The sequence below is a fragment of the Mytilus galloprovincialis genome, chromosome 14 (assembly GCF_965363235.1).
Source record: "Mytilus galloprovincialis chromosome 14, xbMytGall1.hap1.1, whole genome shotgun sequence".
Taxonomy (NCBI): Eukaryota; Metazoa; Mollusca; class Bivalvia; order Mytilida; family Mytilidae; genus Mytilus; species Mytilus galloprovincialis.
Genome location: NC_134851.1, coordinates 60,348,230 through 60,365,096, shown reverse-complemented (window position 1 = coordinate 60,365,096; position 16,867 = coordinate 60,348,230). Strand labels below are relative to the sequence as shown.

The 16,867-nt window shown below is 31.1% G+C and overlaps 1 protein-coding gene across 1 annotated transcript in view; it reads left to right on the top strand.

Annotated features, from left to right (window-relative positions):
* Positions 1-16,867, top strand: part of LOC143058020 (uncharacterized) — a 71,237-nt gene that overhangs the window by 42,407 nt on the left and 11,963 nt on the right. The window contains exons 10-14 of the mRNA XM_076231480.1: positions 4,652-4,731; positions 8,100-8,194; positions 8,939-9,080; positions 10,217-10,327; positions 16,262-16,461. Coding sequence (XP_076087595.1) covers positions 4,652-4,731; positions 8,100-8,194; positions 8,939-9,080; positions 10,217-10,327; positions 16,262-16,461 — 628 coding nt within the window. The remainder of the gene's footprint in view (positions 1-4,651; positions 4,732-8,099; positions 8,195-8,938; positions 9,081-10,216; positions 10,328-16,261; positions 16,462-16,867) is intronic.

The window sequence follows — 16,867 nt, the reverse complement described above, 5'->3', positions numbered from 1 at the left end:
ATTTTACAGGTTTGATCCTAGAGATCCTAGTTTATACAGATATTATAAAGTCTGTGTATTTTACAGGTTTGATCCTAGAGATCCTAGTCTATACAGATATTATAAAGTCTATGTATTTTTGAGGTTTGATCCTAGAGATCCTAGTTTATACAGATATTATAAAGTCTGTGTATTTTTCAGGGTTGATCCTAGAGATCCTAGTTTATACAGATATTATAAAGTCTGTGTATTTTTCAGGGTTGATCCTAGAGATCCTAGTTTATACAGATATTATAAAGTCTGTGTATTTTTCAGGGTTGATCCTAGAGATCCTAGTTTATACAGATATTATAAAGTCTGTGTATTTTTCAGGGTTGATCCTAGAGATCCTAGTTTATACAGATGTTATAAAGTCTGTGTATTTTACAGGTTTGATCCTAGAGATCCTAGTTTATACAGATATTATAAAGTCTGTGTATTTTACAGGTTTGATCCTAGAGATCCTAGTCTATACAGATATTATAAAGTCTGTGTATTTTACAGGTTTGATCCTAGAGGTCCTAGTTTATACAGATATTATAAAGTCTGTGTATTTTTCAGGGTTGATCCTAGAGATCCTAGTTTATACAGATATTATAAAGTCTGTGTATTTTACAGGTTTGATCCTAGAGATCCTAGTTTATACAGATATTATAAAGTCTGTGTATTTTACAGGTTTGATCCTAGAGATCCTAGTTTATACAGATATTATAAAGTCTGTGTATTTTACAGGTTTGATCCTAGAGATCCTAGTTTATACAGATATTATAAAGTCTGTATTTTTCAGGTTTGATCCTACAGATCCTAGTTTATACAGATATTATAAAGTCTGTGTATTTTACAGGTTTGATCCTAGAGATCCTAGTTTATACAGATATTATAAAGTCTGTGTATTTTACAGGTTTGATCCTAGAGATCCTAGTTTATACAGATATTATAAAGTCTGTGTATTTTACAGGTTTGATCCTAGAGATCCTAGTTTATACAGATATTATAAAGTCTGTGTATTTTACAGGTTTGATCCTAGAGATCCTAGTTTATACAGATATTATAAAGTCTGTGTATTTTACAGGTTTGATCCTAGAGATTCTAGTTTATACAGATATCATAAAGTCTGTGTATTTTTCAGGTTTGATCCTAGAGATTCTAGTTTATACAGATATTATAAAGTCTGTATTTTACAGGTTTGATCCTAGAGATCCTAGTTTATACAGATATTATAAAGTCTTTGTATTTTTCAGGTTTGATCCTAGAGATCCTAGTTTATACAGATATTATAAAGTCTGTGTATTTTTCAGGTTTGATCCTAGAGATTCTAGTTTATACAGATATCATAAAGTCTGTGTATTTTTCAGGTTTGATCCTAGAGATCCTAGTTTATACAGTGTATTTTACAGGTTTGATCCTAGAGATCCTAGTTTATACAGATATTATAAAGTCTTTGTATTTTTCAGGTTTGATCCTAGAGATCCTAGTTTATACAGATATCATAAAGTCTGTGTATTTTTCAGGTTTGATCCTAGAGATTCTAGTTTATACAGATATTATAAAGTCTGTGTATTTTACAGGTTTGATCCTAGAGATCCTAGTTTATACAGATATTATAAAGTCTGTGTATTTTACAGGTTTGATCCTAGAGATCCTAGTTTATACAGATATTATAAAGTCTGTATTTTTCAGGGTTGATCCTAGAGATCCTAGTTTATACAGATATTATAAAGTCTTTGTATTTTTCAGGTTTGATCCTAGAGATCCTAGTCTATACAGATATTATAAAGTCTGTGTATTTTACAGGTTTGATCCTAGAGATCCTAGTTTATACAGATATTATAAAGTCTGTATTTTTCAGGGTTGATCCTAGAGATCCTAGTTTATACAGATATTATAAAGTCTTTGTATTTTTCAGGTTTGATCCTAGAGATCCTAGTTTATACAGATATTATAAAGTCTGTGTATTTTACAGGTTTGATCCTAGAGATCCTAGTTTATACAGATATTATAAAGTCTGTGTATTTTACAGGTTTGATCCTAGAGATCCTAGTTTATACAGATATTATAAAGTCTGTGTATTTTACAGGTTTGATCCTAGAGATCCTAGTTTATACAGATATTATAAAGTCTGTATTTTTCAGGTTTGATCCTAGAGATCCTAGTTTATACAGACATTATAAAGTCTGTGTATTTTACAGGTTTGATCCTAGAGATCCTAGTTTATACAGATATTATAAAGTCTGTGTATTTTACAGGTTTGATCCTAGAGATCCTAGTCTATACAGATATTATAAAGTCTATGTATTTTTGAGGTTTGATCCTAGAGATCCTAGTTTATACAGATATTATAAAGTCTGTGTATTTTTCAGGGTTGATCCTAGAGATCCTAGTTTATACAGATATTATAAAGTCTGTGTATTTTTCAGGGTTGATCCTAGAGATCCTAGTTTATACAGATATTATAAAGTCTGTGTATTTTACAGGTTTGATCCTAGAGATTCTAGTTTATACAGATATTATAAAGTCTGTGTATTTTTCAGGGTTGATCCTAGAGATTCTAGTTTATACAGATATTATAAAGTCTGTGTATTTTACAGGTTTGATCCTAGAGATCCTAGTTTATACAGATATTATAAAGTCTGTATTTTTCAGGGTTGATCCTAGAGATCCTAGTTTATACAGATATTATAAAGTCTTTGTATTTTTCAGGTTTGATCCTAGAGATCCTAGTTTATACAGATATTATAAAGTCTGTGTATTTTTCAGGGTTGATCCTAGAGATCCTAGTTTATACAGATATTATAAAGTCTGTGTATTTTTCAGGGTTGATCCTAGAGATCCTAGTTTATACAGATATTATAAAGTCTGTGTATTTTTCAGGGTTGATCCTAGAGATCCTAGTTTATACAGATGTTATAAAGTCTGTGTATTTTACAGGTTTGATCCTAGAGATCCTAGTTTATACAGATATTATAAAGTCTGTGTATTTTACAGGTTTGATCCTAGAGATCCTAGTCTATACAGATATTATAAAGTCTGTGTATTTTACAGGTTTGATCCTAGAGGTCCTAGTTTATACAGATATTATAAAGTCTGTGTATTTTTCAGGGTTGATCCTAGAGATCCTAGTTTATACAGATATTATAAAGTCTGTGTATTTTACAGGTTTGATCCTAGAGATCCTAGTTTATACAGATATTATAAAGTCTGTGTATTTTACAGGTTTGATCCTAGAGATCCTAGTTTATACAGATATTATAAAGTCTGTGTATTTTACAGGTTTGATCCTAGAGATCCTAGTTTATACAGATATTATAAAGTCTGTATTTTTCAGGTTTGATCCTAGAGATCCTAGTTTATACAGACATTATAAAGTCTGTGTATTTTACAGGTTTGATCCTAGAGATCCTAGTTTATACAGATATTATAAAGTCTGTGTATTTTACAGGTTTGATCCTAGAGATCCTAGTCTATACAGATATTATAAAGTCTATGTATTTTTGAGGTTTGATCCTAGAGATCCTAGTTTATACAGATATTATAAAGTCTGTGTATTTTTCAGGGTTGATCCTAGAGATCCTAGTTTATACAGATATTATAAAGTCTGTGTATTTTTCAGGGTTGATCCTAGAGATCCTAGTTTATACAGATATTATAAAGTCTGTGTATTTTTCAGGGTTGATCCTAGAGATCCTAGTTTATACAGATATTATAAAGTCTGTGTATTTTTCAGGGTTGATCCTAGAGATCCTAGTTTATACAGATGTTATAAAGTCTGTGTATTTTACAGGTTTGATCCTAGAGATCCTAGTTTATACAGATATTATAAAGTCTGTGTATTTTACAGGTTTGATCCTAGAGATCCTAGTCTATACAGATATTATAAAGTCTGTGTATTTTACAGGTTTGATCCTAGAGGTCCTAGTTTATACAGATATTATAAAGTCTGTGTATTTTTCAGGGTTGATCCTAGAGATCCTAGTTTATACAGATATTATAAAGTCTGTGTATTTTACAGGTTTGATCCTAGAGATCCTAGTTTATACAGATATTATAAAGTCTGTGTATTTTACAGGTTTGATCCTAGAGATCCTAGTTTATACAGATATTATAAAGTCTGTGTATTTTACAGGTTTGATCCTAGAGATCCTAGTTTATACAGATATTATAAAGTCTGTATTTTTCAGGTTTGATCCTACAGATCCTAGTTTATACAGATATTATAAAGTCTGTGTATTTTACAGGTTTGATCCTAGAGATCCTAGTTTATACAGATATTATAAAGTCCGTATTTTTCAGGTTTGATCCTACAGATCCTAGTTTATACAGATATTATAAAGTCTGTGTATTTTTCAGGTTTGATCCTAGAGATCCTAGTTTATACAGATATTATAAAGTCTGTGTATTTTTCAGGTTTGATCCTAGAGATCCTAGTTTATACAGATATTATAAAGTCTTTGTATTTTTCAGGTTTGATCCTAGAGATCCTAGTTTATACAGATATTATAAAGTCTGTGTATTTTTCAGGTTTGATCCTAGAGATCCTAGTTTATACAGATATTATAAAGTCTGTGTATTTTTACAGGTTTGATCCTAGAGATCCTAGTTTATACAGATATTATAAAGTCTGTGTATTTTACAGGTTTGATCCTAGAGATCCTAGTTTATACAGATATTATAAAAACAGACATATCAAAGAAAGAGAAAACGATGGAAAATTCAGTAAGTCAAATCTTGGATAGAAACTGCATAACTTCGGATCACAATCTAGTTCTGTTGTCTAGATTCATCAATGGGAATAGATAAAATATCATATATACTTTCACTGTTTATGTATTACTAATCTCAAAAGTTAGTTTTTAGTGTTAAGTTAAGGTAAAATTTTGGACTTTAAAAAAGGGGGGTGAACGTGGTCACTGTTAGAGGTGACTCTCTTGTAAAGTCTTTACATTTACAAGATAAATAATTTTTTTCTGAACTACACCAAGGTTGTAAGCATTACAATGCAATGCTAAGCATGAACAATTCCTTAGCCATCTTTAGCACAAATTTTTTTTGTTTTTTTTTTGTTAAAAAGTCTGTAACTTTTTATTTGACTTTAAACTATTTTGTAAGAGCGCCACAGATAAGTTGTATGATGAAGAATTGAATATCTGGCCCAAAAATATGTCTTGTATTTCGGATGAGTTTTTATTCTATTATTGTATGAAAGTGTATGGTTTCCACAAATTTATTTAATTCTTTTTTTTCATTGTAAAATTTAGTTACTAATGTCATTACATGACCTTTTTTTGCCATTACCTTAAAAAAACAAATACATTTATAGAAAAAACTGTAGATAGAAAAAAACGATTAGTCTTTATCTATGATAAAATTTAGTGAGAGAAATCGTTACTTTTATTTGTCAAGTCATTTTAAAATGTGCAGCAAACAGTGAGAAAATAGATTATAACAGATTATAAGTTTGTTTAGGATGAAAATTTAAAAGTATACAAACAAACGTAATGAAAGAATATGTAATTTTCACTTGCACAAAAAGAAAACCAATTTGAAACTTTTAAATTCATTATGAAAAATAAGGTGAAATCAGTATAACTTTTTAAAAGAACATTATATTTTGATAAACTAATTCAGAAAAGATTTTTTTGAAAAAAGAAATCTTTTTTTGAAATATTTTTGATGAAATCCTTGAATTACATGTAATTTTGTATGCTTGTAAAAGTATCTATTCTTCCTAAGATTCTATTCAAATTTGAAAGTAGACAATATTGATATAGTTTTAAATTCATAATCTGGTTCTCAAAATGTAGGTTCTAGTTGTTGTTCAATTTTTTTTATTTTGTTAGGATGCTGTCTCATTAAGGATAATGATTTTTTTTTTAAATATGAAACCTTGTTGGTCTGTTTTAATATTTTATGTAACAAATAATTCATGTCACTTCTGGCCGAATGTTGGTTTATTGACCCTTCAACTATTTATGTAAAACTGCATGGACATTTGTGATTGTCCATTTACCTTTTACAGACATGACTGCATGCCAGTGCCATGAATAATTTGTAAAATTACATGGTATACTTTTCTGGATTAAAATGAAATGCCTTGTATTCTTATAAATTGATATTTTTCTTTGTATATAATAAGTATACAGAAAATCTCTTTGATTGAATATGAATTTTATTGAAATTTATAGATAAATTGATATATTTGTGTGAAGAAATTATTAAAAGTATACACAAATTTTCCTTATACATATTATCAGTGAATATGAATTTTATTGAAATTTTAGATACATAGATTAATTTGTGTGAATAAAATAAAGATTTCAAATTAAATACAAGAAATTATTAAAAGTATACACAAATTTTCCTTATAAGTGAATATGAATTTTATTGAAATGATAGATATACATTGATTGATTTGTATGAATAAATTATTTCCTGTATTCTTTTAAATTGATAAACTTCAACTTTTCTTTGTATATTATAAGTGAACAGAAAATCTCTAAAGTGAAAAAGAATTTTATTGAAATTATAGATGCATTGATTTACTTGTGTGAAGGAATTATAGATTGCAAATTAAATACAACAATATTTCCAATAGATATGGAAAGAAAGTTTTATTTTAAAGTAAAGGTTGATTTAATTTTACGACAGATCAGATAATTAATAACATAAACCATGCAGTTCAATCAATATTCCGTTAGGATTAATGTTAAAAAGATCTAAATCTCTGTATTGATTCTGTATAAAACTTTACATATTCTGTATAACTGGGTGATTAAGGTTCAGTGCAGGTCAGATCACTAGATTTTTGTTGTTATTGTTGTTTTTTGAACTAAGTAATGAAAAAATCTGAAAAATTGTGTGATTGGTTTTCATTGTAAAATCGTTAATTCAAATATATTTATTTGTTTTGTTTTTTAAATGAAATAATTTGGTATGTAATTGAAATAAGGGTAGTCGATTGGGGATAAATTAGTTTCCTCATCAGTTATAAACAAGAATTTTAATGGTTTCTGTTTGGATTCAGATTCAAAATTTCCATCTTGATTAATTCTTCATACATTTTTCTTAAAACCTAAATAAATTACACAAGAATCAGATTTTGTTTAAAAAGTGCCATTTGAGCTCCAGTGATATATCATCAAGATTTTACCACTGGAAGTTAATTCTACAATTTGTCATGTGCCATGAGTTTTGGAAAGGTGAAGTATGTATACATTAGATAACTTAAGTAAAAAAGTGTAGATATTTAGATATTTTATTTCAATTGAACAAGATAATCTGTTGTTGACGGAATCCATTGTGCTTAGATCAGTTCTGGAAAACTCCAAATTCAGTAACGTTAACAAATTTGGTAACCGTTACTGAAATAATTAACAAATTCAGGGTAAATTCAGTGTTTATTTGGTTTTGGCATTTATGAATAAAAAAACAGCATGCTGGGAATAATTTCAGCCGGAACTTCAGACAAATTTTTAGAATTCTGCCTGATAAATTAAAATCTATCTACAGGTTGATATAAGAAGGATTGATCAAATAGTCTAAAATCCACATAATTTATGTACTTATTATACCCCCGCTTTTTAAAAAAGGGGGGTATACTGTTTTACCTCTGTCTGTCCATCAGTCCATCCGTCCCATGTATATTTCGTCGCATTTTTCTCAGGAACTACTTGACAAGGATTTCTGAAATTTGGTTTCAGGGTTTATATTATTCAGTTATACCGTGTGATGCATTTTCAGATTCATCATTCGACAACTTCCTGTTTACCAAACACTTGTATCATTTTACATATAATAGCCAAGTTGGAAAATTTTCATCTCAATTTTCTTGTTTATAAATGCCAAAACCAAAGAAACATTGATGTGTATAATGAAATCGTTAATGGTCCAGTTTATTAATTCAGTAACTGTTATCAAATTCATTAACGTAACCGAAATTCCAGAACTGACATGCCTCCATCATAGGTTTTCATAGATCATGAAAGCCAGTGTCAGTATGATCACGTGTCATGATGATAAGCCAATCAAAAGGAGTGTAAACTACAATTGTAACATGAGAATAAAATCATACCTTTCTGTTTCAGATTATAAGAGCATGAGTAAATTATTCAGCAAAACCCAGCTTGGTGCTGGTGAAGATACAGATAGTCAAATTGGTTCAATGGATAGCCATAGTCAAGTAAGGTCACAGAACAGACTTAAAAGAAATAGTTTTCTCACTTCAAACATTCTTTATTGCACTATAAAACATTTCCAATTTCACTATATACAAATTTCCATGACATGGATGCGTTCAGTTCTCCATCTTGCCATGCATTCATTTACATTTCCAAAAATCACACTTTACACCGTCCAAAACTAATAACAATAAAATTTTTGTGGGAAAAAAATTGGTTGATTATAAAGAGAATCACTAAGGCATGAATGAATTGGGCCCTTCTTAGGGTAGTCAGTGCCAAAACCCCTTTTGAAAAATTTGGGATCCGGCACTAGATCACATAAACTAATCACAACATCAAATGGAAGTTTCTCATCCCCAATTAATTGCACTATGCCCCATGTTCCCATATCTGATTTACTAATAATAGCATACTTTTCAGAACTAGCAAACATGACACTTATTTTAGTAGTGCATTGATATCTGTCAAGTGTTGATACATTGAGTGGTAATTACTTAAATATTATTAGTGTCCAGGACTTGATGGTTGGGTGGAAAATATATGACAGATATTTTGTTCCTGGTTATTCCAGAAAAAAATTTGTTGGAGGATTGAACATGGAAATAAAAATTGTAGGTAGTGGCATATAAGAAATATGTGAGAAACCATCCCCCTTTTTCCCCAGTGAATTGGGTATTGCTAGTCTTAATTCGTATTTAATGAGAGAAAATGTAATTAATTGATCAAATTATTAATTTTTGTAGGTTGGTGATACTTTGAGTACCAATGACTCCGGTATTATTAGTATCCAGGACTCAGGAATTGGACGTGATATATCTGATACTTACAGCTATAAGTCTTACAAAGCCAGTCCATTCCTGTCTAAAGAGAAGATAGAAGCTAGAGGTATGTATGATATGCTTCTGATGGAATGTAAAAAAGTAACAAAAGACTGTGATGTATAGAATAGTCAATTGATGAAATGAAAGATCAGAGTGATTCATGCATTATTCAATTTCTTTGATATAAGGGAACTTTTAGATTTCGAAAAAGAGCAGGTTAATGCCGCTACAAGGCAGCACTCACACCCACAAAGTGGAAAGGGATTAATATAAGTTGCAAAACTTGTTTCCTAATCCACTATAAATAAATATGTTTAACTTAAGTGAACTTTTCAAAATGATTCATAAAAGAGGGACGAAAGATACCAAAGGGACAGTCAAACTCATAAATCTAAAACAAACTGACAACGCCATGGCTAAAAATAAAAAAGACAAACAGAAAAACAATAGTACACATGACACAACATAGAAAACTAAAGAATAAACAACACGAACCCCACCAAAAACTAGGGGTGATCTCAGGTGCTCCGGAAGGGTAAGCAGATCCTGCTCCACATGTGGCACCCGTCGTGTTGCTTATGTGATTACAAATCCGGTAAATAGTCTAATTCGGTAGGTCACATTCATGAAAGGGAAGGGGATTGTAGTTATGACGTAAGGAACATATCCGATATCATTTGTGAAACGGTTATTCCAAATCGTGATGGCGTCTGTAAAATTTACGAAGGGATGATTTCAACTTCACCATTTGGAACTCTTGGTTTAATAGCTTCCTTGTGTAATTTAGGTTCTCAATAATATTTTCCACCTCATTGAACATGGAAAAGTGAAAGAAAAAAGCATGGCATGCTATCCTAAGGACAAATATTCTTTTTATGCCCCATTTATGTTTTTAGGTCTGTGCATTCATTCTTTTTTTCTAGCTTCAGGTTAAAGTGTTGGTTTAAGGTAGGTGTTGATGAAGTTGAAGAACAATCAATTTGAAACTTAGTACACATATTTCCTATGGTCTGATCTTTCTTATTTTAATACTAAATAAGTTTTTTTTACCCCAATTTCATGGTCCACTGAACAAAGAAATTAATAGTGAGAGTTGGGCATCCATGTACTATTGACAAATTCTTGTTAATTCATCAAGTGATTGAAAATATCAACTCAGGAATTCTAGGATTTTAAATTATGCAAATTTATTCATTCCAGCTGCATCTTATAGACCAAGACAGGAGTCCCACAGGAAACATAACCTTTCACCTGTCAAATCTAGCAGTACCATTGGAGGAGGTTCGGCAAAGTCAACACCAAGAGAAAAGGGTGGGTTTGATGAGATTTTGGCGTGAATTCAAGCATAACTTTCATGTGATAAAAAAAATTTCAATTTGATGTCAAGTCATATATAGGTATTGTTTCAGATAAGAGAGAAGGTTTGGTACCATTAAAACATTCAATCCTTCAATTGTTTGCACCTGGCCTAAGTTTGGAATCTGATGTTCATTAGTTGTTGTTTGTTTATGTGGTTCATAAGTGTTTCATGTTTCTCATTTTTTAGCTCACCTGGCACTGAGGGCCAAGTGAGCTTTTCCCATCACTTGTCGTCCGTCGTCGTTAACTTTTACAAAAATCTTCTCCTCTGAAACTACTGGGCCAAATTAAACCAAACTTGGCCACAATCATCATTGGGGTATCTAGTTTAAAAAATGTGTGGCGTGACCCGGCCAACCAACCAAGATGGCCGCCATGGCTAAAAATAGAACATAGGGGTAAAATGCAGTTTTTGGCTTATAACTAAAAAACCAAAGCATTTAGAGCTAATTGTTTATCAGGTCAAGATCTATCTGCCCTCAAATTTTCAGATTAATCCGACAACCTGTTATTGGGTTGCTGCCCCTGAACTGGTAATTTTAGGGAATTTTTGCTGTTTTTGGCTATTATCTTGAATATTATTATAGATAGAGATAAACTGTAAATAGCAATAATGTTCAGCAAAGTAAGATTTACAAATAAGTCAACATGACCAAAATGGTCAGTTGACCCCTTTAGGAGTTATTGACCTTTATAGTCAATTGTTAACCATTTTTCGTAAATCTTAGTAATCTTTTACAAAAATCTTCTCCTCTGAAACTACTGGGCCAAATTAATCCAAACTTGGCCACAATCATCTTTGGGATATCTAGTTTAAAAAATGTGTGGTGTGACCCGGCCAACCAACCAAGATGGCCGCCATGGCTAGAAATAGAACATAGGGGTAAAATGCAGTTTTTGGCTTATAACTCAAAAACCAAAGCATTTAGAGCAAATCTGACATGCGGTCAAAGTGTTTATCAGGTCAAGATCTATCTGTCCTGAAATTTTCAGATGAATCGGACAACCTGTTGTTGGGTTGCTGCCCCTGAATTGGTAATTTTAAGGAAATTTTGCTGTTTTTGGTTATTATCTTGAATATTATTATAGATAGAGATAAACTGTAAACAGCAATAATGTTCAGCAAAGTTAGATTTACAAATAAGTCAGCATGACCAAAATGGTCAGTTGACCCCTGAAGGAGTTATTGCCCTTTATAGTCAATTTTTAACCATTTTTAACCGGATTTTTGTGACAAAAATGTCGGCTATTGATTTGGGGATGTACGGCGGGCGGCCGGGCGGGCGGGCGGCAATCAAATGTTGTCCGTGCATTAACTCATGAACCGTTCAACCAAAGCTTTTAAAATTTTAATATGTTATTACTGACAACTATACGAAGGTCAAGTTCAATAATGGCGATTTTGACTTTTACCGTTCAGGAGTTATGGTTCTTGAAAGGCGGCAATCAAATGTTGTCCGTGCATTAACTCATGAACCGTTCAACCAAAGCTTTTAAAATTTTAATATGTTATTACTGACAACTATACGGAGGTCAAGTTCAATAATTGCGATTTTGACTTTTACCGTTCAGGAGTTATGGTTCTTGAAAGATTGAAAAATGGTGTTTCCCGTCGTGTCCGTGCATTTTCTCATGAACCATTCAACCAAAGCTTTTGAAATTTTAATATGTTGTTACTGATGACAAAATAGAGGTCAAGTTCCATAATGACGATTTTGACTTTTACTGTTCAGGAGTTATGGTTCTTGAAAGATCGTAAAATGGCGTTTCCATTCACGTTGTTGCATTTACTCATGAACCATTCAATCTAAGCTTTTCAAATATTATTATTTCAAAATGTTGATACTGATGACAAAATAGAGGTCAAATTTGATATTGATGATTTTCACTTTCACCATTCATCAGTAATGATATCATCTGATATTGCCAGGACACAAATAAATGTAAATAAATCCGTTTTGCTGTCGTTGTGACAGCCTCTTGTTTCGTAATCTTTTAAAAAAATCTTCTTCTCTGAAACTACTGAGCCAAATTAAACTAAACTTGGCCACAATCATCATTGGGGTAACTTGTTTAAAAAATATGTGGCTTGACCTGGCCAATCAACCAAAATGGCTGCCATGGCTAATAATAGAACATAGGGGTAAAATGCAGTTTTTGGCTTATAACTCAAAAACCGAAGCATTAAGAGAAAATCTGACAGGGTTTAATTGTTTATCAGGTCAAGATCTATCTGCCCTGATGTTTTCACATGGATCGGACAACCTGTTGTTAGGTTACTGTCCTGAATTGGTAATTTTAAGGAAATTTTGCCGTTTTTTGTTATTATCTTGAATATTATTATAGATAGAGATAAACTGTATACAGCAATAACGTTCAGCAAAATAAGATCTACAAATAAGTTTACATGACCAAAATAGTCAATTGACCCCTTAAGGAGTTATTGCCCTTTATATTTAATTTTTAATATTTTTCATAAATTTTTTTAAATTTTTAGAAAATATTTTCCACTGTAATTACTGGGCCAAGTTCATTATAGATAGAGATAATTGTAGCAACAAGAATGTTCAGTAAAGTTAGATCTACAAACACATCACTATCACCAAAACACAATTATGTCATGAATTTATCTGTGTCCATTGTTTAATATGCACAAGACCAAGGTGAGCGACACAGGCTCTTTAGAGCCTCTAGTTATATAGATTAGACCATTGGTTTTCCCGTTTGAATGGTTTTATTGTCCATTTGACTTCTATATATTTGCAGAAAAAAATTCTTAAAAATTCATTTTTATAAATTAATAATTTTTTCCTCAATGTATGTTAATATATGAATATACGAACTCTGACTATTAATTTCATAATTTTTGGTCAACAATTAAAAAAGTTTCCCATTAGGTCACTATGTTAATTTTATTTTTTGAAGTGTTGATTACCTGATGGAGTAAGTATAAGTAGTGTAACGGCCTTCTAAACAAAACAAAAACAACATACATGTGCTTTTAATGTTTGTTTATTTGTACCATGTGACTTAAAGTCTTTGTATATTTAAATATTAAGATGACCTTACTGACCATCAACCAAACTTAGATTTCATGTCATGTGATTGTAATAATTGTTCTATATATGATAGGAAACTGCATTTACCATTTTCTGTTAAAAATTAGATATAGTATAAACTAGTAAAAAAGTACTTTATAGGCAAAGGATATGAAAATGAATATTGTTTTATATGTTTACCTTCATATGTTATGTTAGTGGACATGAGTAATGACAGAATTTACAAACTATAAAAACATTTTTTTTATTTTCCTAAATTGTTTGCTTCCAAATACATAAAGTCAAGATGTGCATTTTGCACATTATAATAAATAACTGAATGTATATTAACTTTAGTCTGTTTTTATTAATAAACTTTTCAGAGCCTCTTTGTATTATTATACAACTCACCATGATAAAAGCATGACAAGCTTGTGTATAGTTAGTTAACTTATATAATGATATAAAATCAAGAATCAAAACTATAAAGTGATGACCATTTTCATTGATGTCCTTTAATATTCAAATCGGTATAGTCACATGATACAAATAAACAAACATTAAAAGCACATGTATGTTGTTTTTGTTTTGGTTGGATGGCTGTTACACTACTTATACTTACTCCATCAGGTAATCAACACTTCAAAAAATAAAATTAACATAGAGACCTAATGGGAAACTTTTTTAATTATTGACCAAAAATTATGGAATTAATAGTCAGAGTTCGTATGTATCATATATTAACATGCATCGAGGAATAAAATATAAATTAATACAAATGGATTTTTAAGAATTCTTTTCTGCAAATACATAGAAGTCAAATGAACAATACATTAGTAATTTTTATACGACCGCAAAATTTGAAAAAATTTTCGTCGTATATTGCTATCACGTCGGCGTCGTCGTCGTCGTCCTGCGTCCGAATACTTTTAGTTTTCGCACTCTAACTTTAGTAAAAGTGAATGGAAATCTATGAAATTTTAACACAAGGTTTATGACCACAAAAGGAAGGTTGGTATTGATTTTGGGAGTTTTGGTCCCAACATTTTAGGAATTAGGGGCCAAAAAGGGCCCAAATAAGCATTTTCTTGGTTTTCGCACTATAACTTTAGTTTAAGTTAATAGAAATCTATGAAATTTTGACACAAGGTTTATGACCACAAAAGAACGGTTGGGATTGATTTTGGGAGTTTTGGTTTCAACAGTTTAGGAATTAGGGGCCAAAAAAGGGCCCAAATAAGCATTATTCTTGGTTTTCGCACAATAACTTTAGTTTAAGTAAATAGAAATCAATGAAATTTACACACAATGTTAATGACTACAAAAGGAAGGTTGGTATTGATTTTGGGAGTTTAGGTCCCAACAGTTTAGGAATTAGGGGCCAAAAAGGGACCCAAATAAGCATTTTTCTTGGTTTTCGCACCATAACGTTAGTATAAGTAAATAGAAATCTATGAAATTTAAACACAAGGTTTATGACCATAAAAGGAAGGTTGGTAATGATTTTGGGAGTTTTGGTCCCAACAGAATAAGGGGCCCAAAGGGTCCAAAATTAAACTTTGTTTGATTTCATCAAAATTGAATAATTGGGGTTCTTTGATATGCCGAATCTAACTGTCATGACTGTGTATGTAGATTCTTAACCTTTGGTCCCGTTTTCAAATTGGTCTACATTAAGGTCCAAAGGGTCCAAAATTAAACTTAGTTTGATTTTGACAAAAAATGAATCAGTTAGGTTCTTTGATATGCTGAATCTAAAAATGTACTTAGATTCTTGATTATTGGCCCAGTTTTTAAGTTGGTCCAAATCGGGGTCCAAAATTAAACTTTGTTTGATTTCATCAAAATTGAATAATTGGGGTTCTTTGATATACCAAATCTAACTGTGTATGTAGATTCTTCATTTTTGGTCCTGTTTTCAAATTGGTCTACACTAAAGTCCAAAGGGTCCAAAATTAAACTTAGTCTGATTTTAACAAAAATTGAAATCTTGGGGTTCTTTGATATGCTGAATCCAAAAATGTACTTAGATTTTTTATTATGGGCCCAGTTTTCAAGATGGTCCAAATCAGGATCCAAAATTATTATATTAAGTATTGTGCAATAGCAAGTCTTTTCAATTGCACAGTATTGCGCAATGGCAAGAAATATCTAATTGCACAATATTGTGAAATAGCAAATTTTTTTTTAATTAGAGTTATCTTTCTTTGTCCAGAATAGTAAGCAAGAAATATCTAATTGCAAAATATTGTGCAATAGCAAGATTTTTTTTAATTGGAGTTATCTTTCTTTGTCCAGAATCAACTTAAATCTTTGTTATATACAATATACAATGTATATTCACTTTTTACTACCAACTGATAAATTAAAATAATCTTTACCATTCAGTGATAACAAGCAGTTTTTTTACATCTTAATATTTTATGATGTATTTAAATGAGTAGTTATTGTTGCAAACTCCATTAGAAATTTTAATTGAGATTAGTTTTGGAATAAGGGAAAGGGGAATGTGATTAAAAAAATTGGGTTCAATTTTTCTCATTTGAAATTTCATAAATAAAAAAGAAAATTTCTTCAAACATTTTTTTGAGAGGATTAATATTCAACAGCATAGTGAATTGCTCTAAGAGAAAACAAAAATTTTAAGTTCATTAGAACACATTCATTCTGTGTCAGAAACCTATGCTGTGTCAACTATTTAATCACAATCCAAATTTAGAGCTGAATCCAGCTTGAATGTTGTGTCCATACTTGCCCCAACTGTTCAGGGTTCAACCTCTGCGGTCGTATAAAGCTACGCCCTGCGGAGCATCTGGTTTATTAATTTTTTTGTTGTGTGTTTCCACAGAACCAGATTGGATGAAGTTTTTCCAGACACCAACAGCATTAGAGAGAAAGAGAATGGAAATGGTAAAGAGAGAATACAACGAAGGGAAGATGAAACCAGGATCTGCTCTGGTTGTCAACTACATAAGTGAAGGTTTGCCCATGTTGCCTGGTGAAGCAGGGTTAAGACTTCTGAAGTCAGTCAAAGTGGGTAGACACAAGGTAAGAATTTGAAATTATGAAACAACGATAAGTAGCAGTTAATTTATTCCTTTGCCCATGTTGCCTGACGAAGCAGGGTTAAGACTTCTCAAGTTGGTAAAAGTAGGTAAATTAACTGCTACTTATTGTTGATTCAAAATTTCAAAAGTTCTTACCTTATGCCTATAGGTAAGAACTTTTGAAATTTTGAATCAACAATAAGTAGCAGTTAATTTACCTACTTTGCCCATTTTGCCAGGTGAGGCAGGGTTAAGACTTCTGAAGTCAGTCAAAGTGGGTGGGTAGGCTAAGTAGGTAAAAATTCTTGAAATTATGAAACAACAATCAGTAGCTGTTCATTTATTTCTTAAGAGGCCCCAAACCTTGCCATATTACATTTGAGCTTGATGAAGAATTTTTATTAATT